The sequence below is a fragment of the Carlito syrichta genome, unplaced genomic scaffold (genome assembly GCF_000164805.1).
Source record: "Carlito syrichta isolate Samal-C Ts95f unplaced genomic scaffold, Tarsius_syrichta-2.0.1 Scaffold288910, whole genome shotgun sequence".
Classification (NCBI taxonomy): Eukaryota; Metazoa; Chordata; class Mammalia; order Primates; family Tarsiidae; genus Carlito; species Carlito syrichta.
In genome coordinates this window covers 226,974-252,762 of record NW_007233006.1, presented here as the reverse complement: position 1 = coordinate 252,762, position 25,789 = coordinate 226,974, and the positions used below count along the sequence as shown (strand labels likewise).

Below are 25,789 nucleotides of genomic sequence, written 5' to 3'. Positions count from 1 at the left end.
CCGGCCACTGCCCTCCGGTCTGGGCGACAGAGTGAGACTCCAACTCAAAATAAATAAATAAATAAATAAATAAAATAAGAATCGATCCTAGTTTTGTTGGCAGTGACTTGTCCTTCCAAGAGCAAGGACAAGTCTACCTTGTTCAAGGCTGTTTCTCCAGTGCCAGGCACCCAGCCAATCCTCAGAAATAATGAACAAGAAGAAAAGTGTGGGTCCCTTAACGATTTACAAAGACAAACGGCCTACAGTCCTATGCTGGAAATGATGTACTCCTAGAAGATTTCTATGTTTCTTCTTAAGTTTTCCCATATTCTCTTCCTGACTCTAGGAACTATCTCTGACTCAGTAGGGATTTCAAGAATAAGGTTCTCTATCTTAAAATACACACGAAAAGCAATACACATGAGGTAGTTACTGATGAAAGGCAAAAGAAAGTCTAAAGCTATGGGCTTGTCTCAAACCAAAGTTTCAGGGCAAAATTAAAGAAAATTAAAGTAGGGTACTGAACATTGCTTTAATCTTATAGATTTCTTTCTTTCTTTTTTTTTTTTTTTGACTTGGAGTCTCACTCCATCGCCCAGGCTGGAGTGCAGTGACACGCTCCAGCGTCGACTTGCTGGGCTCCAGCGATCCTTCTGCCTTAGCCTTCCAAGTAGCCAGAACTATGGGAGCACGCTAGCATGCTCGGCTAACTTTTTGATTTACTGTAGAGATGAGGTCTCACCAAGTTGCCCAGGCTGTTCTCGAACCAGTGGGCTCAGGCAATCCCCTCACCTTGGCCTCCCAAAGTGCTGGGATTACAGACTGGCCTATAGATTTCAAACAAGAGACTATGGAGACTGAATTAGCAAGGAACAGGAGAAATTTTAATAAGAAATACTATTTAAGGAGCACATCCCTGCCCCTCTAATGCCTCAGGAAAGATGACAAGTTACTGGACACCTTTGACCAAAAAAGGGAACAAAAGCCCTGAGCATGCAGAAATTTACATTTCTTGTTTCTTTTATTTTCTTTTTAAGTTTGCTGTATTTGAAGAATATCACAGTGCGGTAGAGGTTGCTAGTTTTCTATCCAATATCCATTCTCCCTTTCTTTTCTGATAATAGAATTCCCTAACTTTAATCGTTGTCATGTATGAAGTCAAAGACTATATTTCTCAGGATTCTTTGCGATTAGGTGTGGCCATGGGATTAAGTTCTGGCCTGTAGCATACAAGTACAAGTTGTTGGATGGGACATTTGGGAAAGTATCTTTTAAAGGGACCAACTTTTTTGTCTTCTCTCATTTTTCTTACTTCTTGCTAGAACAGGGGTATAATGGAAGAAATCACAAGCTTAAAATGGCAAAGTACAAAGAGCCTCTAATTTGTAAAGGACTGCTCTTTTTTTAAAAAAATCCTACATTGCTCCCCACCAAATGCACTTCTTAACTTATACATATGGGTAAAATGCTGCCACAAAGGAATTTATGAGAAATGAGTCCTGTCTCCTTTTCTGCCTATGCAGCCTAGGAGACTTTCCAGTATAAGCTAGAACTTTAGTGGGTAGGAGAAAAGAGCATTAAAACATTCTCCTATGTTAACAAATGATAAAAGCAGCAAGAACACTTGTCAATGCTCTTCCAAGGAAAATTCAATTCTAAAATGGATCTGCATTTGGAGACATGCCAGATTTCTAGAAAAATAATTAGAATTCAAACAGAATCAATGGAAAGTTACCCTTTGTTGGTCTCTGCTACTCTCAGACATACCTGGATGTGAAAATTAATCCTTTGATATTGGGCAGCATTGTTAAAGAGAGGTTATGTTTGAGACTGAGGGGTTTCAGACTGAAAGGTTAGAGTCAACATGCATATTTGATGAGATCTGCTAAGTCAATTCAGTATGCATTAAGTATGAACTGAGAAAATAGGAAACCAGGCCCTTGGTCAATCGGAGGCAGGAATAATCCTGATTAAAAAAAAATTAGATTAGGGAGAAAACTAGGTAAGTCATATTTCAACTGTCAGGGGCAAAAGATTTTAGTACAAGGCATCAATTTTTAAAGAAGACCAGGAACAAAGGGTTCATTTATTTTTGCTAATGCTGACTGAACAGACTCTCCTCAGCCTACTTGTCAGACTTCCGTTTCTCAACAATTAACAAATTGCCTTCAAGGAGTACAAGTAGATGACTCAGCCTCGGAGAAGCCACGGTCCATTAAGTCATTTTAAAAGTGTACTCTAATAACAGATGCCCAGAATCTGAAAGATTACAAAGCCTGAGAACGGCAACCAGCCCTTTTTTCTTTGTCCCTTAGGAAGAAGAAACACCACAACACGAGAAATTTAGACTGAACATCTGGAAGAATTTTCTGAGAATTCTTAAACAATAAAACTATCTTTAAGTTTCCTGACAGAGAATGATTCTGTTGCACAGTTCATGGAGAGGACTATTCCCATTCAAGATCAACTCGAGGTTCCTTGCAGAGTCCTTGCCTGAAACATGCCCATCCCACCGTGTCTACAGGCTGACTTTCCCTTCCAGCTCTCAGGGAAGAGGAGCTGTTCCTGCTGTCTGGCGCCAGACACACTCTCTCCTGCACGCTCAGCACAGCCCTCCTACAGGGAATGGACAGCCTCGCGCTCAACAGGCTCCGATTAACTCTACCAAAGCACTTTTCCATTTGAAACAGAGTCAAGACTAGATTCGTTTAACAGATGTAAGAGACAGGCCGGGACTGAAAGGTAAGAACGCCAAATCTGTGGGGGGTGGATGACATGCACTAATGGAGTATCACATTTTTTGACATCCAGTCCTGTGTTCTTTTCATTATTCAGGAGAAGTCGCTAGTCCACTCTTGGCTAAAAGAAGCACACCCTTCTCATCTCTGTAGCTCTGGAGTGGTGGGGAAACACTAGGTTTCGCAGCCAGTTACCGGTGTAAAAACCCTGACTCTGGTATTTAATCAATTGGGAGAGGACTTAAGTAGTTCACGTACCTTTGAATCGCCATTTTCCTCATCTATAACATGGAGAAATACTGTTGTGACAAGTTGTGTTAAATGAACTCATGAATATAAAGCACCTACATGGTACCTTAGCTAAATTAAATTAAAATGCTGCCCATCTTTCTCTCTTCAATTTCTCACCACCAATTCTTATCCATCTCCCCAACCTTACTTCAACTCTAGGAAAAGCCACCAATGATCCACATAAAACACCTCTTCCCCTGCTCTCCTGTCTTTCTTTCCTACCTGAACAGCTTTGGCTTTAGTGGAAGAATCTTTTGCTAATCTCAGCAGTTCTATCCTGTCCCATCCCATCACAATAGATGAGACATCTGAAGGCCACTCTCTATCTCAGAAGTGGCTAATATACTAGGACACCAGAGCTGCCCACATCTGGTAGGAAACAGAGAAGATGATCAAAGATGTATGGTGCCTGCTGGAAGACTGGGCCTCCCAGTCTGTTTGGCTTGCTGGTATCACTGGCTCAAATGCTCTGCACTGCTGGACCTGGACCTTTGTCAGCCTCAGCCTCACAGACCCGCCTGTGATCTCTTCAGGCTGACACACCTGCTCAGACCTATGGTTTCCGCTTTGGTCCCCAGCCTGAACAGGGGCTATCTACAGCAGCTATGACAGGTAAGGTGCCTCAGTTTGCCTGGATTTCTACACAGCTGCTAGTCCTTCCCAGTCTTTTCTGATGCTTCCTCCGCCTCACCATTAATGCCGGACAAACTCATTTCTGAGTCCTCTTCCTTCCTTTTCTTCTGGAATTCATAAGTTCCTATCAGACCCATTACCAGGTATTTACAGGTGGGTTCAGAATGGAAAGCTCTGAGATGCATTCATCTCCCCTCCAGGCTCATGCCCTCTATAAACTGCAAAGTCTCTTTGTGGATACTCTTCTAGTATTTAGTCTCTTCCCTTCCAACCCCATCTCTTTTTTTCAGGTTCTCTGTTATCACTGCCTCTATCTTTCTGGTTCTTCAGGCTCATCTTTCTTTCACGTGAAAGCACTTTGAAAGTAAACGCGAGGTCCAATATAAGGTATTCTAATCTCAGACTTTCTGCCTGACCTTGTTCTCCGAAGTTTACCATAAAGGCTTATCTATTCCTTCTCTGGAAAGTCGTCTGGGCACTGGTGTGGGGGTGGCATTTGAGGATAACTACTGTAGGCAGAACTGAAACTCATCAAGTGTTACTATTCTCTTTCAGAAGCTCAGAGTTATGCCTAATTCCTCTTCATTGGGTTCTAGGATTTGTTACGAATAAATATTCCTTTATATTTAACTCCTGCCAAACAGATACTACTAGTATTAGTAAACATTCACTGGACACTGCCTGCCTGCCAGATACTGTGCTAACTACTTCATATGCATGATTTCAATCCTCACAACAAAAGGATAGAAGCTATTACTATTATTGTTTTGGAAAAAAGGAAACTGGGGTCCACCGAGGCAACTCCACCTCCCCAAGGATGCAGAACTAGTAAGAGGTGGTTACAGGTGGCAGCTCATATTCTTTTAAAGAGTCGCCTCGCCAAGATCACGCTCCCAACACAGATCTCCCTTTACCTCCCCTCCCTCCAACCCCACAGCCCTGTCCTCCCCCAGAACACCGCTCAACCGAACATCCTTCTCCCTAAGGTTTTCTTAGTTTGTTCCTGCTGGCCAGCCCCGTCTCCCTTTGTTCCCTCGTCTTGGAATACTCCACCGGTGGTGATGTTGTTCTAGTTCGTGCCATACTGTTGTTTACATATTTGTGTATTTTGAAAATGTTTTATCTCAACCCCTGGACTGGTTCAGATCTGCAAGCGCCTGAAAATGAGGGGCTTTTCTTTCGCAACCCCCCACAGCACAAATGGTCTCAGGACACAAACAAGGTCTTAACAGGGGTGGGCTAGCGGGGGCTATGGTGTCCTTCATAATAAGACAGTCTTTTTTTTTTTATTGGTCCAGGAAGGTTTAGGTGGCTCATTGCCCAGACACTGGGAGTGGTAAAGGATGTGCTGGGAGCCGTACTGCTGAATGAGTCTTGTGAGTCTGTGAGACCTCTCTGGCTTTTTCTTTGCTCTCCGTTTTAGGGACTAAGATTCTGCATATCTTGGTGGTGTGAGTGCAGCCCCTTTGGGGCCAACAAGGCACCAAACAAGGGACCCCGGTGGCTCAGATAAGCATGGGGCAGATGGGCCGCGGCAAGGCAGCAACACGACTAAGAACAGGAACGGTCAACACTTGTCGCACGCTTGCCATGCGCCAGCCACGAGTTTAGGCGCTGCAGGTGCATCAGTCCATTGCTTGCCACAGTGTCATGAGTCAGGCGCCACCGATGGGATGCCGTCAGCACCAGGCTTCTCTCAAGGCCCAGGAAAGAGACCAGGGGTCTGTCTCCCTTCCCTTCCTCTCTCTGCACCGACAGCCTCCTTGGTCGCGTTTCAGCCTCACGTGCAGCCATGTCTCCTATCTGCACCCACCTACCTTTCCCGCCTACTTGCAAACTCCTGGAAGCAATGGTTAGTTTTCACAGAGAGGAGCTCACTACATGACTGTTCATTTGATATGAACAAGACTTTGGGAGAGCAAGGCATTGGAGACAGCCAAAAAAATCAGACATCATTTTATGACATTTCAAGGCTTACCTTAAACCATAACGTCACTTACATTTAGATTACTGCAGGTTATGCTTTCTGGATTCATGATTTGGGAAAAAATGGACATAGCTTTTGCCACCTGGTTCTGGAAGGAAGAAAAACAAATCATACCCCAAATCTTACTGCTATCACAAAAATCATTTAAAGAAGGAAGAATATTTCTATTCTTAGGGCCCCAGGGTTTTTGAAGTCTACCAAAAAAAAGTTTTGGTATTCAAGAATAAACATTCAAAAAAAGAATAAACATTCCATAAAATGCTTCATCCAGTGGCATATTAAGTGTTTTAGCAACCTAAGTGCAACCTGCCTAGAAGCATAAATTTGGCATTTCCTCTTCTCCCACTGGAATCAGCTTTGAAAGAAAAACATAATGGGAAAACAATAAAAAGCCCATCTTTGACATACATAATTAGAACACAGAAACCTCAAATCACAGCAGAGATAGATACGCTGCTAGAGGCACTGAAGATGGAGCCTTTGCGGGTTTAGGAGAAAGCAGTCGGAGGGAGAGCTGCTTCACAGAAAGAGTTCACAAAAACACAGTTCTCAGAGGTAAGGGCACAACCTAAAGCAAAACCTAACCTCCTGTTTACAATGATGAGACCAGAGTGCAGGAATAGTAAGGAAACTCCCCAGGATTCTTGATCCTATTAGTGAATTAATAGGTATGTCAAAGAAATTATAGGAAGAAAATCAGATAAGTTATGATTTTAGAATAACCACTGGGGCAAAAATACAAACCATAAGAAAAAAATCACATGGCATAAGATAATTTCAATGTTATAAAAACAAGAAGTGTCAAACAGAATGAGACCCTAGATCAAATATATATAATATTAATGTAAGTGGGTTACATTAGTATCCTATTACAGAGAGAACAACTAGCATCCTATTACAGAGAGAAGTTCAAATTTATGCAGTGTAGAAGTGACACTCTAAGACAAAACAATTCAGAAAGATTGCAAAGGATCCTTGTGGGCACAGAGGTGAGGCCGAGTAAGGATTTCCAAAGATAAGCCATATTTGCAGGAAGCAGCATGTCCCTACAGCAGCAGCAGAGAAGAGACTTCATGAAAACCACCTCAATGTCTATTCTCACTGGTGAGAAGAACTAAAAGCCTGCGTATACTTGTAGGCAAAACTCTGAGTTCAATAAAGAAAAGTCTCACTAGTCTAGGACGGGGCTCTGGGGCCTGTCTCTCAATCTCTCTCGCTGATAGGATATTCTGCAGATAGCTGGTTTAGGAGAAACTCACATTTTTCAATGATAAATAATTTAAAAAGAATCACCACAGGATCCCCACAAAGACAATATTTTAAAAAGGAGGAAAAGCTGAGTGTGGTAGCTCATGCCTGTAATCTCAGCACTCTGAGAGGCCGAGGCAAGAGGATCGCTTGAGCTCAGAAGTTCAAGACCAGCCTAGGCAACATAGCAAGAACTCGTTTCCACAAAAAAAATTTTAAAAATTGGCCAAGCGTGGTGACAGGCACCTGTGTCCCAGCTACTTGGGAGACTGAAGCAGGAGAATCAAATGAGCCCAGGAGGTCGAGATTGCGGTAAGCCATGATCCTTCCACTTCCAGCCTGGGCAACAAAGTGAGACCCAACTCAAATAAATAAATAAAATAAAGAAAAAGGAGGAAAGGAGCACAGTAAAACAACACAGGAAAATACCTGGCACATAAAGATATCCCTAACAGAAAAATGTTTCCAAGAATACAGAAGGCAGAAATGAGAAAAATGAACTAATCACATCAAGCAGAAGTAGAAAAAAATCAGGCAAGTCTCAGATTTCTTCAAAGCAATATTCCATACCAGAAGACAGAAGAGCAATGCCTACAAAATCCTCAAAAAAACCAGCTGTCACTTCAAAATTGTAAATCTAGCCAAACTGTAGTTCAAGTACAAAAAGGCTAATAAAATAATTATAAATATCAAAAATTCAGAGGATAAATACTAGAAGACACTTCAGTTTAATAAAGACTGGAAAAACAACTAGCAGTTAACAACGAACCCATTTAACTAAAATAAATGTGGGAAACATCGTTATAGAGTATAGATGTTATCCATCTGGACAATGAAGAAATTATAATACTAACAAAAGTTAGAGAGAAAAGGTAAAAAGATAAGAGGTAGAGAAAGTACTCCCATTTCCTTATCTTTGTTACCTGCAGGTGAGAGATATCATCCAAAGTTGACAAATCAAATATATTTAATAGAAAAGGGAACACTATGAAAGTAACATATCAACTAAAATTGGGTGGTATAGGAGGAAGAAAATAAGAGGGGAAATTTATATTAGGGTATCAGTACGTGTGTCAAATAAATTAAAGGGAGAAAGTCAAATAAAGTTATGACTTTAAAGCAACCACTGTAGTAAAAATACAAATCATAAAAAATAATCACATGGCATAAAATAGTTTAAAAGTTATAAAAACAGAAAGTGTCTAATAGAATGAGACCCAAGAGCAAATATATATCACATGAATATAAATGAGTTATACTGAAAGATTAGCATCATATTATAAAGTAAAGATGAAATTTATGCAGTGTAGAAGAGACACACCTAAGACAAAACAATTCAAAAAAAAAGGAAAGGAAAAGCTGTATATCAGGCAAATGTAAACCTGGTTGAAACAAAGAAACAAACAAAAACAGTGATGAAGGTATTAGTAGAACATTGGATTAAGGGCAAAAGCATTAAGCATGACCAGGAATGGCATTTTATAATGCAACGGTGAGAGATTCACAATGATGACACAATGATATTATTTGTACACCAAATATTATAACTTACACATGAGTAAAGGAAAAACTACAGGAGTTATAAAAAGAAATAGAAACACATGCCTTAGAAGAGAATTTAATTCATCTCGCTCAGCTCATGATTGATAGAACAGAACAATTCCTTTGGACAGAAAGGGAAGCTTAGAAACTTAATGAAACGATCATGGTCCAGTGGAAGCCTGGTAAATGTGTATCCTCTCAAGTCTTTGTCCTTCAGTGACTTTTCCCAGCCATATATGAAACTCATGTTCCCTCATACTTACTTTGATGTCCAACTTTTTTTTTTTTTTTTTTTTTTTGAGTTGGAGTCTCACTCTGTCGCCCAGACTGGAGTGCAGTGGCCGCTCCCGGCCACCGCAGCCTCGACCTGCTGGGCTCCGGCAATCCTTCTGCCTCAGCCTTCCGAGTAGCCAGAATTAGAGGCATGCGCTACCATGCCCGGCTGATTTTTTGATTTATTGTAGAGATGAGGTCTCGCTGCCCAGGCGGGTCTCGAACCTGCAGGCTCAGGCAATCCACTCACCCTCAGCCTCCCAAAGGAGAGGGATTACAGGCTGAGCCACCGAGCCCGCCTTTGATGTCCAATGTAACGATAAACAAGAGTTCTCCAGTTATATTTTGCCAGCTGGGTAAATAATCTGGTTTGGTTACTATTTTTCTGCTATAAAATTTCCTGTTACTACACAGAAAATATGTGAAGTATTTCATATTTGTAAAAGCCTTGGAATAGGATTTTAAAGGAGGGGCTCTTTGAGAGAGGGGATGTTCCAGTGTTTCAGTTCTAATTCTTCACTGAGGTTGACCTCAGGGAAGTCCTCTCTTCTTTCTGAGTCTCAGCTGCTGCCACCTGTCCGGTGAGGAGGAGGCTAAATGATCACTGAAGCCTTATCCAAGTAATAGTGGAGTCCAACTAGGAAATATATGATGGGCCCCACATCTACGATGGGCTGACCCAGGGCTCCTCATTCATCAGAGGCAAATTCAGTTCTGGAGAGCATTAAACTGCTCTCTGAGAATGTTACAAGGTAAGCTGATCATTTGCCATTTTCATTTTAAATCATCTGAGAAATTTCTCTCAGACTGCGGCTTCCTTCCCTGATTTTCCACTGGATCTTGGCCGATCCCTTCTAAGTATAAATATGTGCTAGGTCCTCAACTGTAAATGAAACCATTCTTTGCAGGCATAGGTATAGATGTAGATTGCCAAGGCAACAAAGGCACTGGTCTCTATGGATATTTCTTCTTCACGATGCAGTCAGAAGGAAAAAAATACAAGCAAAAAAAAAAAAGGAAGGAGTAAAGTCCTGCCGCGCCCAAGTGACTTGGGCATACCAGAGCCTTACCTGATTCAGAGCTAAAGCCACAGCAAAACAGGATGCTCTCCTGGAAAGAACTTCTCCTTTTATTAGGGCTTCTTCTCTCAATGTAGTACAGATTTTGAAAGATTCAGGGCTATTCTGTGAGGAGACAGGATTATCATAAACCTTTTTTTTTTTTTAAATAAAATGATTAATAGTGCTCAGTATTTCAGATTTCCTTTTGTAAGAATTTCTCAAAGCCTATCTCAAGTCACTTAGAAGGTGAAGCTCCATATAGAGACAATTTACAAATAGACAAGGTTATGTTAGCAGCTCAAATCTAAATTAACTTTGCTTTTAAGCTCTTTGTCAATTTTCTGACTTGGGGAAGTTTTCATCAGTCAACAGGCTGATATACCTGAGCAGGCAGGCTAGTTACTAGACACAGGCTCCATAGTAGGAAAGTATAAAGGTTTTACGGTGACTATATTAAATGTAAAGTAAGGCTCAACAACACTAGGAAACCTTTCCTCAGGGGAATTTCCAATCTGAAAATATCCACATAAGTCAAATATTGAACACTAGGTTTGCACATAAATTACAAAAAAATCCTGTGATAACAAAAACCTAAAAAAGTCTAGGCATGGTGGCTCACATCTGATTTCCCAGCACTTTGGGAGGCTAAGGTAAGAGGACTGCTTGAGCCTAGGAGTCTGAAACTGGCCTGGGAAACATAGCAAGATCTCATTTCTACATAAAATTTAAAAAATCAGTCATGTGTGGTGGCGTGCACCTGTAGCCTAACTATTTGGAAGGCTGAGGCAGGAGGATGTTTGAGTCCAGGAGCTTGAGGCTGCAGTGAGTCGTGATCAGGACACTATACTCCAGCCTGGGCGACACAACAAGACCCTGTCTCTCAAAATAAAAAAGTCTAGGAATGTGAGTGACGCATAAACCAGCAAGATAAAAACCAAACCCTCTTTCTTTGTGGATATTGTATGTAGATGAGGTTTGGGAACAGCAGCAGCTGTGCATTATGTCTATCTGTCATGACATGAATCACAACCCAAATCCTCAAAATGAAGTCTGAATTTGATGAGAGGACAGCAGACAAGAAAACTGGAAATCACAGTGCTGCATAACTGATGCTCTCATGCTGTGTGTTTTGTTGGCCTTCCAGAATCATAGAACTGTATGACTGGAAAGGATTATCTAACCCAGGAACCAACAAACTATGACCATAGGGCCAAATTCAGCCTGCAGTTAAGAATGGTTAGATTTACATTTTTAAGGGCTTGTAAAAACAAAAACATAAAAGACTATGTGGCAAAGACCGTAAGTGGCAGAGACATATGTGGCCCCCAAAGTCTAAAATATTTACTATATGGCCTTTTATACAAAGTTTACTGCCTCCTGAATTTAACACTCTCATTTTACAAATGAGATAAGTGATCCATTCAAAGCTAAATTAAATAAGCCAGTTAATACTAAAATTGAGACTAGACTCCGTGTTTCTCAACTTCCAGTTGGTTTTCTTTCTACTGTACCTAGCTGACTCCTTGTTTTGGAAAACTGTTATTGTTAAACTTTATTTTTTTAAGAGACAGGGTCTTGTTGTATTATCCAGGCTAGAGGTGAAGTGGAATGATGAAAGCTGAGAAAGCCTCAAATTCCTGGGCTCAAGCAATATTCCCACCCCAGTCTCCCAAGTAGCTGGGATTATAGGCATGCACCACCTTGCCTAGATAATTTTTTAAATTTTTTGTAGAGATGAAATCTTATTTTGTTACCAAGGTTGAACTCTTAGCTTCAAGTGATGCTCCTGCCTTGACCTTCCAAAATGCTAGGATTACAGGTATGAGCCACCTTGTCCAGTCAGTAGTGCTAGGCTCTTTAGGGGAGTTTTTCAATGGTCCATGCTACCTTGCTTTGTTCCTTTGTTTTCACTATAAATAGGTTTTGTTTTCCAGGTTTTCAAAGTTTAAATAATACAAATGACTACAGTAATACATTGAACATTGGCCATTTCACATTTCAGTTATCATTCATTCATTCAATAAATATTGAAGAAATAGTTTCTACATATAAGAAATAAACCTGATACTGTAATAAGGACTTCCAATTCATGGTGTCTGTCCTCAAAGAGTTTACTTTAATGCCACATACATTATTAAAGACCTATAAGGTATTAGGCACTGTATAAGGGCTACAAAGAAGCCTCACAAAGCTCCACTCTAGTGGGGAAATTGTGACCTGCCTCTACTAAGTACAGCATCAGGCCATGTTAGAAGCACCAGGTAGGTGGCACAAATAAAGCACAATTGGGGATGTTTGGAAATAAACATCACTTCCAACTTTGGTGATTACAAAAAGCTTCACAGATGAGGACAAAATAGTCCTTGAACCTACTACTTATTAAGATTTCCACAGAAGAGGGCAACAAGGAAGAAGGACCTGGTGGAGGCCAGCATGCAAGATGGCTCTAAGGCAGAGCCTGAAACCAACATATTGCCTCCTGATCTCACTATCTACACAATCACCAGAGGAGGGGAAAAGATAATAAACTTACTTTTCCCATGATAAAACTGATGTGGGTAACTTGAGTTTTCTAAAGAGAAATACATTCAAAATTAAAATAATTGCGCCAGATGGAAAACAGACTTTAGAGGAACTGAATTTTATTTGTAGAGCAACATAAATCCTCTCTCTGACACCACCCACAATGCTCTGAAAATTAAACAGAAATAGTCTTACCAGTTTGTAGCAAATTGCAAAAGCAAGGACATAAGTATCTTTGGTGAACTTCACATCTTGGTTTTTCATCTCTATCAATACTTCCAAAGCACCTGTCAAAAGTGAGTGGACCAGCAGTGTTAAATGCGTTCTAGCAAGGTCAGAGTTCCCTCACTGTTGGTCTCCCAAGCTCTTATCTTTTCAACACCACCTACTGAGAAGTGTATTTCAGCATAATAAAAGCTATTTCTCTAAGTCATTTAGTGGTTAGCTAAATGTTAAAATAAATTACCAGGTCATACAGAAGAACTAATATTTTAAGGCCTGTTACGATTTTGGCACAAGTAAAACTTGGAATGATTAGTTTAAATAAAGCATGACATGCAATGTAATGTTTTCAAACTTCAAGAATGAGGTCCCAAGGCTGGGTGTGGTGGCTCACATCTGTAATCCCAGTACTCTAGAAGACGGAGGTAGGAGGATCGCTTGAGGTCAGGAGTTCTGAAACCATCCTGGGCAACATAGCGAGACTCCATCTCTGCAAAAAATTTAAACACTAGCTGGGCACAGTGGCGTGTGCCTGTAGTCCCAGCTACTCAGGAGGCTAAGGTGTGAGGATCTCTTGAGCCCAGGAGTTCAAGGCTGCAAGGAGCTATGACTGTGCCACTGCATTCCAGCCTGCGCAACAGAGTAAGACCCTGTCTCAACAAAGAAAAGAAAATGAGGTCTCCAAAATTCAGCCAGTCATCAGGAATATAAGGACAATTTTTGCATGACCCATTTCCCCCCCTGATTTCTATACCAGTGAAGACAACAGAATTTTTTAGCAAACATAAATTGCAGTACTTACTTTTATATTTGCCTTTGATAAATAACATATCCATCAAAATATTGAACGATGTAGAGTCTGGGAAGAAACCTCGCAGATGCTAATGAAGAAAAATAATACCGTTAGGTTAAAGCTACTAAGGGGGTGCTTACATAGTATCTGATCTATCCAGGTCTTATTTTCCTGCATACTTTATTTATTTGGCCTACCAAGGGTTTGTTTTTTAAAGAAGCTGAAATGTGGCCCACTCTTTTGGCTCTCATGCCTTTGAGAATGCGCACTGAACAACAGGCAAGAGGTATAGGGAGGCCTCTGCGATTCATAAGCCTTGAAAGATTCCTCTAGGAAATGTGGTTCTGCTTTGCTGAGGAGAAAAAGAAACAAGCCCACAACCTTCCAGGGTGGTCCTGGAACCTGGGGGCCAGTTCCAGACAGGAAAGGGCAACGATCCATGTACCTGAGAACTAAGGCAGGAGGCCCTCATGCACTGGCAAACAGGAGCTGCAGAACTGATTATGACTTTTTGAAATAACTCACTAAAACAGTGGTTCTCAATGTTTTTTCCCAACTTGTATGTATATTATTTATTTTTTAATTAAAAAATAGAGATTGTATATATTTAGCATATGTGTTATCTTCTCAATGTATACATTGTAGAATGGCTAAGCCAAGCCAGTTAACATATGCATTACCTCACGTACTTATGTTTTGTGGTGAGAACACTTAAAATCTACTTTCTTTGAAGATATTAATAACTACAGGCATCATACTGTAGAATAGATCTGTAGAAATTATTCCTACTAACTGAATTTGTGTATCCTTTGACCACCGTCTCCCCTACATCTTCTCAACATTTTGAGTGCTATGATAATGTGACACATAATATCCAAATGTGTCCTTAAATGCCTTGCTCAGCGGAGTGCCTACTACGCAGACCCTGTTCTAGGTGCTGAGAATAAAGAATTAATAAACAAGACATATACCCTGCCCCAAGCTCTCATAGGGTTTATAATCCAGTGGAGCTTAAATTCTGGTGGGGGAGAAAGACAATGAACAAGTCATTAAAACAATACAATGAGAAGTTCAGGTATCAGTAAGGGCTACGTAGAACAAGGAAGCAGGATAGAGACATAGAGGAGACAGTTGGAAGGTGGTGAGGGAAGGTGCTCTGAGACCCAATGAGTTCAAGAAGGGAGGCTCATGGATGAGGGCCCACAGCGTTCCATCAGAAACCATGAGCTTGGTACAGCTGAGGAAGAACAAGCAGGTCTACGGCAAAGTGACAAGGGGCGAGTAGGAGGAGAGGAGATGGCACAAAGAGCCCTCTAGGTCACGGTCAGGGATCTGAGTTTTCTTCTAAGTCTTACGGAAAGCCACTAGGACAGCCTCACCTAACGGAAAGGTATTCAAGTCACCAGTGGGAGTTATTTACATGAATCTAAATTTTCAAGTAGCCTCATTAAATAAAGTAGAAATAAATAGATTAAACTATTTAACTCATTATATCCGAAATATAATTTCAACATGTAATCAATACAAAAAATTATTAAGATACTCTGCATTTTCTTTTTTATGCCAAGTATCTAAAATCCATCATATATTTTACACTTACAGCACATGAAAATTTGAACTAGCCACAGTCCAAGGACTTGATAAGCATATGTGGCTAGTGGTTACCACACTGGCAGCATTGCAGGGCTTTGAGCAGGGAACACAAGTGAGGGTAGAAGCAAGATTAGGCCTTATGTCACTTATTTTCATTTGGTTCGTTCTTCTCCAGATAACTTATTACACATGAATTTTCCATATACAAGTAGGTTTTAGAAAAAACTTTACCTTCATTTTTCTTTTATTTTTATTGTCAAACAGCTATGATTTATTACAGTGAAACTTTTGTTTTCTTTTAATTACAATATTAACACATATTTATTAAAAAATAGTCAACACAAAAACGTATAAAGTAAAAAAGTGTGACTTTCTAATAATTCTATTCCCTAAAGATAAGTAGTGTTTAGTACATATCTTTCCAGATTCTAAATACATATATACTAAAAGGTAATTACATGTGTATTTCTTCTCTTTCTTAGAAAACTATCTGTACTGCTCTGAAATTGCTTTTCCTCTGCTTACTCATATATTATAGTCATCTTTCTAATACACAGGTGACCTTAAAGAAGGATAAGCCTAGAGTTTACAGCTCCACCATACTCAGAGAACATGTGATATGAAAAAGAGTGAGAGGCAGAAAAACAACTTAGTTTGTTTTTAGGTTCCTAAATAACTAAAATGTACCTGGTGGCTAGCCCCAGCCCCCAAATCCTCAAAATTTAACAAATGTTTCTGACCATGTATAAATTTATAATGTCTCTATATCCCAGTCTCCTCATACGGAAATAATAATAGTATCTACCTCACCAGGGTTACTGTGGGAAACAAATAAAACTATTTTTGTTTTTAGAAAAAGTCAGAATATATGACAGTATATCGAAATGGGAAAGTACTTTATAAACATAACCTTTAATCAGAAATGAAAATACAAATACAAAATTGAGAGGGAGCACAAGTGAAAAAGGGCAGGAATGCCAGTCTTCAAACGGCAGCCTGTCTTAAACCATTCACCACTGAATGCTCCGAAAAGAGCGGATGTCTGCCCTGTAGATTCCTTGTCATCTGTACCTACGCCTCTTCTGTACCTGGTCTATAGAACAGTAGAGATCTACCCCACACAAACTCTCCAAGGAAACTTTAACAATGCAGGGAAGAGCTCATTCAGCCTAGGGGCCTCTCTCTGAAAATCTAACTCAAGAATAACATGTTTGGAAAGAGAAGCCTTCCCTAATATCACCAGAAATACCATCACACTGACAGAGAAAGCAATCAGAAAACAGTAACCTGGTCTTTGATGAGCTCCAATGCAAATTCCTCCAGATCCAACTCGTAACACAACCTCATGAAAAGTGGTCCAAACTTATATTCCCCCAAAGTGACATTTCTGTTCTCTGCATGGTACCTGGTAATCAAAAGGATTTAATGAGCCAAAAGGTAGGACACAGCAAAAAGGACAGACAGAGACCATGGCATGCACCGTGCTAGGTGCTGGGGACACAACAACAAAGGATGAGGTACGCTCACAGTCTGGGGAGTGAAGTGGAGATCTGAAGACATTCGGAGGAAATCTGGGATGCCGAATCATACAAGGCATTTAAGCAAACAAATATGCAAATAGGGCTTGTTAGAGGCTGACATATCCTGTGAAATAAACTGGAGGAAGAACAGACACTGTAGTCATTCTCCAAATTTAGTAACAACCCCCTGAGACTAAGGGTCTGAGCATCCCTTGGCAAACAGCAGGCGTCTTGCCTCTGCAAGTCCATCAGAATGGACCCCACCCAGGAGTGAACAAAGGAGAGGGATGGGATGATGTTTTGTGCCCCTGAAAGCTGGCTACATCCCCACACAAGAGGGCAGACAACCAACAGATGCATTTACAACTGACAGCAATCTCTCTCCCTTTGTGAGTTTGTGGAGAGGCAGTGTAAGCTATGATCACCTAGTCAAACAAGTTAAATGAAGTCCTGAACTTTTAAGTTTTAGGAAAAGGCTAATTTCAAAGACAACGATGTCTTATATGTGGCTTGAGATTTCTATAGGCAGTCAGTCTGCCAGTCAGAAGCTTTTCTTCTACTTAAATCACGAGTATAAATTTACTTTTTTTTTTTTTTTAGTTGGAGTCTCACTCCTCACTCTGTCGCCCAGACTGGAGTGCAGTGGCATGCTCCCGGTCACTGCAGTCTTGATCTGCTGGGCTCTGGCGATCCTTCCGCCTTAGCCTTCCAAGTAGCCGGAACTACAGGTGTGCACTACCACGCCTGGCTGATTTTTTTTTTTTTTTAATTGTAGAGACAAGGTCTTGCCAAGTTGCCCAGGTAGGTCTCGAACCCGTGGGCTCAGGCAATCCACTCGCCTCAGCCTCCCAAAGTGCTGGGATTACAGGCTGAGCCACCACGCCCGGCCATAAATTTACTTTCAATAACCTACTCTCTCTGCTTTAGACACCAAGCAGACAATCTGGTGACAAAAGAAATACCTCATGATTACATGTAAACCAGGTTTTAGGAAGATTCATAATGAATGATTCATATAATGAATAAGTCTAGTATATCTTGGAGAAAAGCTCTGACTACAAAACAGAATACTTTCCATTAATACCATCAGCTAAAATCACAGAGGAAAGTCAGAGTAACATTATGGATAGTCTATTCGTAACATATGTACTGCCAAACAGAATGACACGTAGTTTTGAAGATATATTTCATGATCCAATTACAGAAGTTACATAATATTCATTGCTTCATTACAACACTTATAAAATAAATTATTAGAAAGTAATATAGTATAGTGATTAAGAGTTTTTAAACTCTGATTTCAAACTGATGATATAAATCCCAGCTTTTCTTCTACTTACAAACTGTGTAACCATGAGCAAATTATTCACTCTGTGCCTCAGTTTCCTTGCCTGTAAAATGGAGAGAAGAGAATCCAACTCAAAGAATGTGTGTGTGTGTGTGTGTGTGTGTGTGTGTGTGTGTGTGTGTATACTAAACGAGACGACATGTCAGGCAAACAGCAAATCCTCAATATATGTTAGCTCGTGTAAAATGTAAGGCATGCCAAGGAAAACATTTTTTGAATCAACGTATTTCAGTAAATATTCTTATGAGAAACCTGGTGCCAGATTAAAAGCAAAAGAACACAAAAATAAAAGTTTTTGGATTTGACGTTCACATTCTAAATGCTATTCACACTAATAAAAGTCAATGAGATGATGAATTGCCTTCTGGACAAGTAATGTTTAAGCAAGTGGATCTAAAGTCCCTCTATTAACCAAACAACAGCATTTGATCAACATTATAAAGGGATTAAGCTGTTCTCCATTTTTGGCTGAACAAATAGCTTATGTTTCTGCTCTGGACTTCATTCCCAGCCGTGGGCTGCTGGACTCAGGAAGGAACAGAATAAGTTGGCTGGCCTATGGATCTACCCATCTGCCCAAAGTCCAGCTGGCCACAAGTAGAGAGGGGAAGGTCAGCAACCGGGTAGAGTTATTACCATCAGTAAAGGAATTATAAGTCATACTTGGAATGTTTATGATAAAACTAAGGGTAGAAAGAGTGTTCAGAAGTTTTATCCTGTTCTGCTACTCTTGCAAACATCTAGATTTGGGTAGCAAACAGAGTGAGAGGAAAACAGGCCAGAGTGTCTCAAATGGTTTAACTCTGTGAAACTGAATTACAGAATTAAGTTTGCTGATACAGTGTAACTGTAAACTATCATAACCCTTCTGGGAAATAATCTGATAGTTATAGTGATAAGTCTTAAAAAGTTCATAACCTCTGGTCCCTAAAAGGAAACAAAAAGTAAGTTTTATGCAGAGAGTTGATCATCATGGCATTATTTATACTGGTGAAAAATTAGAAATAATTTAAATGTCCAGCTATATGGGTGCTGTTAATTAAAATACTAACTTAAAATATCGTATTGCCATTAAAATGATTCCTAAGTCTATGGTTAACAAGGAAAAATATTTATGCTATAGTATCGACTTAAAAGTTAGAAAATATTGTTATATAATCAGTAGTAATTATAACTATGTAGAAGAAAACCTACTGGAACCACAAAATCTTTGCATGGAAAAAAAAAAAGCGGTGAAAAAATACACAAAAATATTAACAATGGTTTCTCAGTTGTACGAGATGAGCCAATGACAACTGCCAGCATCCGTCCTGCTATACATACATGCTGATCCACCTACCCAGGGTGGATCACTTCCCTTCCCTTTGACTTTGGTCTGGGCAGGCAGCCTGCCAATTCTCTACAAGGCTTGGCAGCTCCAACTTGCTCCGTGGGCTAGTGCGGTTCAAGGTAGATAAATGAGTGGAAGCATACCAGCGAGAGCGAGGGGACCTGTGGAGGCGCACCGAGGCGCCAGAGACACGAGAGAGGCCTTCGGGACCTTGCAGCACAGCCTGGCTGCCAGCTGACTACAGAGGAAGGAGTGACTTTAGCTGATCCAACAAAGAACTGCCCAGTGGAGATGGGCCTTAATTCCTGACCCACAGAGTTGTGAGAAATAAGTCATTGTTTTGAGCCACGCTGGTGTGGCTGGTTATGCAGCAACAAACAACTGAAACTGCAGAGTTTGTGATACATTTCTTCTTTCTACATTTTTGGTGTTTTAAAATTTTCAAGGGGTTTTATAATTTTTTCTTTTGCTTTAAAAAAATTTTTCTTATATTGTAAAATTAATAAGGTCTACTATAGACAAATTGGAGAAATCAGACATTTAGACAAGCAAAAAATATACAATCTGTAATTTCCAGAGAACCATAGTAAACTTCTGGTATATAATCTTCCAATATTCCCCATATGGTTATCTTGTATTTCTCTATAATGTACAATATAGGCCAGGCATGGTGGCCTGTATTATGCGCATAGCCCCAGCACTTTGGGAGGCCAAGACAGGAGTCCCTTGAGCCCAGGAGTTTGAGACCAGCCTGGGCAACATAGCAAGACCCTGTCTCTAACAAAAAGAGTAAAAACATTAGCCAGGCATGGTGGCATAAGCTTACAATTCCAGCTACTCAGGAGGCTGACATTGAAGGATCCTAAGCCCAGGAGGTCACGCCGTGTGATTGTGCCACTGCACTCCAGCCTGGGCAACAGAGTGAGATGCCAACTCAAAATAAATAAGTAAACGCACAGTATAAGTGCAGGTTCACAATACAGAAATATACCTTTAAAGAATGGTGAAAACTTAATTTCAGAAATGAAGCCTGCTGATGTGATATTACACTGCTCCCTGGTAAGAAAAAGCTTTGCTGGTTTTCCCAGCAGCAGGCCGTTTTCTCTGCTAAGGGAGAGTCTAGTATTGGAGCAGAAAGGTCCAACAGGCATAAGACTGGAGGAGGGAGACTTGTCAGTGATCCAAGTGAGAGACGCTGACGTCTGAACTAGGACACTGGTATCAGGACCAGAGATGAGAGGGCTGGAGCGGAGAGATACCAAGAAGGAAGAGGCAACAGGAAAAGGGGCTCCAAATACAAAGGAGGAACCCCAAAACAACTTATTTATTAAAAAATTGTGTATTTTTGCTTACACGTTCAAACTTCGGTAACCTTCAAAGTACTCTCCGCTTGATGCAACACACCTATTGAGATGCTTTTTCCACTGCCCCAAACAGTTTTTAAACTTGTCAGTTTTGATGCCTTTTAGTTCTTCTGCCATTCCACACTGGCAAAATGTATCCCTTTGAGGACTTTTTTCTTCTAGGGAAACTAAAAAACAGTTGCTACGGCCAAGAGCGGGTAGGGCACGGGGGTCATGCCGTCTTTGCTCAAAAACTGCTGGATGCTCAGCCGGAGCACTGTCATGGTGGAAGAACCAACCACCTGTTTGGCACAACTCAGGACGTTTCTTCTGTAAATCGTGATGCAGCCTTCTAAAAACTTCCAGATAAAGACCTTGGTTGACTGTTCGATCCAAAGGAACAAACTCTGAAATGATCTGTTTCTCATCCTCAGCACCTGGCATAGTAGGAATCCAGTAAGTGTTTGCTCAATGAACAAATGTAAATGCCGGAGTTCAAGGGAGGAATTTAGACAAGAGATCTGAAAGGCATCAGTATAGAGGTGATCATGGATGAGACTGCTCAGGGAAAAGAACAGAGTAAGAAAAGATGAAGGTGGTTGAATTCTAAAGAAATGTCTCACCTGTAAATGACATTTTTAGCCAGCTCCATATCATCCCGGAATTCACACAAATGAAGTAAGGTTCTCAACTCCTCCTTCAAGATGAGTTTATTATGGGTCAGTTTTTCTTCCAAGTTTCTAAAATAAGTTTCTAGGAGAAAGCACAGTGTGGTGGCCATCACTCAGGCTGACTGAGATTGTAAGGAATCTAGCCTCAAGGAGAAAGGGGAAGCCTGAACCTTGCTCCCTGCAAAGGGACACCGAGGGGCTCATGGACACGCAGCTCCCATCACTGGCTGATCTCCTTTGAGCAGCGAGTGTCAGTAGACGGCCATGAGGTGAAGCATGTGTGTCACAAGGGGCATGGCACAGACCCAGGCCCACTCCAGACTCTCTAAAACAGAATCTCTGGGGGTAGGAGTACAAGGATAGGCATTTTTTTATTCCCTAGGTGACCCTTGGGTATACGAAAGTTTGAGAACTACTATCCCAGTGGCTTGACCCAAATAACTGAATCTATAGAGAACAAGAACGAAAATGTAGTCAGCTATCTAAAGCATCAATTGGCAGAGCACCAAACAGAAACACTAAAAAGAAAAGGTGAGTTGAAGGTGGGTTTATCCACAAAGGTTGTCCGTGTGATTCAGGAATTCTTCATGTTTCTTTCATTGGATTCAGCTTCACCTTTCTGTCCTTCCTCTTGGTCTCTCCACTCAGTTGTTTGAAAGCATGCCATAATACTATAATACGTAATGGGCAGGGATGGGGGACAGTCCTCTAAACAGTAGCAAACACTCTTTAGTGACAGAATCATTTCAAGGTCATCACAATCTATTACTACCCCTGTCTTCACATCTGATTAACTGTGGGGACAGTCAAACACTAAAAAAAAGCACTGTTGCTGGCATCAGGAAGGGGCTGGACTCTCACCAAAATGTGGGGTGAGATGCGAGGCAGCAAGCATCTGCTTTCCAGAAGGAAGAACTGTTGTCAGTATCAAAAGCTGCCAAGAAATATCTGCAGGATTTGTTCCAAGGCCCAGAGCTTTGAAAGATGCTGCTGAAAGGAGTAGCATTAAAAAGGCAAGAGCTCAAAGCAGAGGCAGACACTGTTCTCAATTTACAAGAAGAGAGACCCACTAGGTTTGAGATAATGCAGTGAATCTTCCAGTCCTTATCTGCAGAACCGCATAATGGTTGAAGGTTTTAGAGCTGGAAGGACCTGGGTTGAAATCCAGGCTTGGCGTCTTGCATGCTCCGGGGGAGAACCTGGCCTGAAACTTGATCCCTCATATTCAATGTGAGGATGGTGACACTACCCCGCGGGGTGACCCAAGACAATGTATGTAAAGTATACAAAAACTGCCAGTAAGTCGAGACATTATGGTCTTCATTCCTTCTGTCACTTGTTAGATCTAGAGGATTTAGTCTGTTGAACAGTTCTAAGCAATTTCCAATCTAAACGATCTCAAGGAGATAACTACATCTTGTACCTCTTAATCCTTTTTAAACCTTAAGAATCCAAAATCTCAAAAGATGTAACTTGTGTTTTAAAACAAATCAATCACCATTTGATTTAAAACAAATCAATCACTTAAGTGATTATCATATAACCATACTCAGAAGTATCCTTCTTTGTGTGGGAGACACCAAGGATAAGGTATAGTTCCAGTCCTTAAAGAGCTTTAAGTGTCTTCAGAAAGACAAGACATATTTACACAAAGCTACCTGAAAACAGTGACAGAGGAGGTGCCATGTGAATGACTATAAACATAACAGACAGAAGAGTCCTATGACCACACCTATTATGACTCAGAGCCAACCAGGTTTGGTGGAAATGGAGGGGTAGCGGCGAGGAAGAAAAGGGCAGAACAGGGCTGGAGAAACGGAGGAGAGGGGCATTCTAGGCATGGGAACATGAGCACGAGTAACATGAGTAACAGGACAGAACTGGGAGTGAAAGGTATAAAGGAAAGGGCCGTGACTAGATTAACTAGAAACCACACTGGACTCCAGAAAGGGTAGGGTCCCTTAGAGGAGAGCTAGGAAGCCAGGGGGTGAGTACGGCCATAGTGTGGTGTTCAACAGAGTACAACTGTGTGTTCCTAAAAGTTTGACAGGCTTTTACAAACAGCAGTCTGACAATGGATTGATAATACGAATATTAACTGCCTTTCAGAACATATGCATAACTGTCATGGCCTTGTGAAGTCTACGACAATTGGAAATACCAACTAGACACTGACATGGATCCCTAACTACAAACTTCACAGAGCTCCACAATACCTGGGGTAAAAAAGAACTGGAGTGAAATCTAGATTGAGTCTACTATACTGGAGATAAATACACTCTCTCCCCCCAACTCCTAAGGTTTATCATCTTGTCTTGTAGGTGGCATTATGACTAGAGAAGCAACAAGGCAACAATGATTTCTGGAGGACTGGACCCGAGGGAATGGGGGCAAGAAGTGTTACTCAGGTGCTCACGGAGAGCTGGGTCCATAGCTGGAACAGTCAATAGGGACAATGAGAGTTATTCAAAGACAGGAAAGTCTTAGTTCATAGAGGGAGCATCCATGACATCCATGACCACTTATGCACCCACACGCAATAAATAAGTTTCTAGTACTAGGAAGAACTCTGTATGCAGAAGGGAGGGAATGAATATATGCAACAAGATCTCTCAGAGTCTGAAAGAAAATGGAGCCTAGGGTGGTGGTCTCATGTTTTTAGCTTTTTATAACAAAAATTTTCAAACATATCCAAGAATAGGGAGATCTATATAATGACTCTCCCCACCAAGTGCCTATCGCCCAGGCTCAACAATAAACAATACTTTGTTAATGATGTTTCCTCTACACTTCCCAAACACACTGGAATTTTTCTCCAAAGCAAATCTCAGATTTGATAGTTAAGTTTCTCCTGTTTTTAAAGAAATCTTTGACCGTACTGACTTTTTACAACGCATTATCACACATAGTAGGTTGTATTTAATTTGATTTCATATATATAAATACTTGTACCGTGGAAATGCAACACAAAATTCCTTTTTCACTGAGGGTTACCTAAAAATATTTGAAAGCCAGCCATCTGGAGCTCTTAAACTTTACTGTATATAAATAATCTGGGGCCTTTCCATCTGCATTTCTATCGGCCACCCAATAGCAGCTGACGCTGCTGGTCCTTGACCTGTACTTTGAGTGGCACAGATCTAGAGGGGGCTAGTCACGGCACTAGCTTTAGTATTTCTCTAAGATCATATGAGAGGAGATGAGAGGAAAGGTGTAGGCTTTTTAGCAGTAGAATGTGAGATGTAAGGTGAATGCAAAGGTAGACTAGGAAACCAAGAAAAAATAAGGTCCTGGAAAGAGAGACTGAGTGGAAATAAAGACACAGAAAATCTGAATGACAGATTGATGAAAGAATTAACAAAATAGATTCTATTACCTTTGGTGCCAGGAAGATTATATGCAACAGCCACCTTCTTATGCTGAAATTCTTTTAATTTCACAATATTATCTGAAAGTAGGTATCTTTTAGCTAAAAAATCAGAGAAAGGAAAAAGCAAAATCATTTTGACTGTTTTATAAGTTGGCCATAACATAGAGCTTGACTGTCTCTAATTAATTGGTCTCATCTTCATCTATTTTAAATTAGCCATCCAGATAAGTGGGAAAAAACATCTCTGAACTAGCAGAGAATGTAAATTTTAAGAGAAGTTTTATCTGTGTGTGTGAAAAGAGCTAGTGATTAACTGTGTGGGGACTGGTTGACAGGAAACTGGAATTTAAAGTACAAATAGGCATCAGCCATCTGGTTAGGGGATAACAAGGACATTAAAACAAAAACCAACTAATAGCTATCATTTAAATGCGAAACAGGCACATCTAGTTTTGGTTTATCTAGGGAGAAGCATATGGTGCAGAGTATAGTGGATGTGACCGCTGTAACTCCCAGTTTTGTCATTTGTGAAATGAGAGGGTTTATGGCTGCTCAGATCTGCCTCTAGGTATCCTTAAGATACACGGAAATCACTGATCACAGCTTCGTAGACTTGGGAAACAACATCCTTTCGGATCCTGGTTTGTCCGTGAAAGTTGGCCAAAGACTCACCCACTGACAGGGTTCAGTGTGCTGGAATAACAAGGTAACAATACAAACTGCTATTTGGAAAGGCAGTCCTGCGAAGTGGTTAAAAGTTGGTCTCTACTGTTGGTCACGTTCAAATCCCACCGCTACCCGTTCCCTCTGGCCTTGAGTAAACTACTGAGTTTTGCTGCTTCCTTCACCGTAAATGGAGAAAGGAATGGTACCTTTCTCACTGAAAGGGAGTGGATGTATGCAACCTGCATTCTGAAAAATGCCGTCACAAAGCGTTAACTATTTTTTCCATCACTCACTAGCATTTTCAAGCTTAACCCTGTGCGATAAAGACGATAAGGGAAAGGTTTGAAAAAACCTTTCGGACTATGAGCACAGGTGAGACGCCCCTCTTGGGAAATCGAAGACCTCCGCTCCCAAACCTTGCAGCAGAAGGACACCCAGGAGCGGAGGAGGGTTCCCGGAGCGCAACGTCGCCCCATCCGAAAAACTACTACTGCCCCGAGGTCAAGACCCCCACCGGCCTTCGGCTTCCAGCACCAGGGCATCCCGGACCCCCGGGCCTCCGGGGCCTCCACGCCCGCGAGGGACCGAGGAGCGGGGACTACTCCAGGGAGGCCCACCCCCTCTCTCCCACCCCTTCCCTCGCTCAGGGGCCGAG

General features: G+C 41.1%; 1 protein-coding gene across 3 annotated transcripts in view; it reads right to left on the bottom strand.

The window, feature by feature from the left end:
• PTCD2 (pentatricopeptide repeat domain 2) overlaps positions 1 to 24,569 on the bottom strand; it is a 37,602-nt gene extending 13,033 nt beyond the window's left edge. Inside the window, exons 1-6 of one of the 3 annotated variants that reach the window (XM_008053968.1) lie at positions 24,475 to 24,569; positions 21,051 to 21,180; positions 13,303 to 13,381; positions 12,474 to 12,565; positions 9,765 to 9,878; positions 5,645 to 5,719 (exon numbers count right to left, since the gene is read on the bottom strand). In XM_008053968.1, coding sequence (XP_008052159.1) covers positions 5,645 to 5,719; positions 9,765 to 9,878; positions 12,474 to 12,565; positions 13,303 to 13,336 — 315 coding nt within the window. In that variant the 5' untranslated portion in view covers positions 13,337 to 13,381; positions 21,051 to 21,180; positions 24,475 to 24,569. Of the gene's footprint in view, positions 1 to 5,644; positions 5,720 to 9,764; positions 9,879 to 12,473; positions 12,566 to 13,302; positions 13,382 to 16,173; positions 16,292 to 21,050; positions 21,181 to 24,474 lie in introns of all 3 variants that reach the window. The other 2 variants (XM_008053967.1, XM_021710420.1) reach the window with 2 other exon arrangements.
• Between the last annotated feature and the right edge of the window lie 1,220 nt (positions 24,570 to 25,789).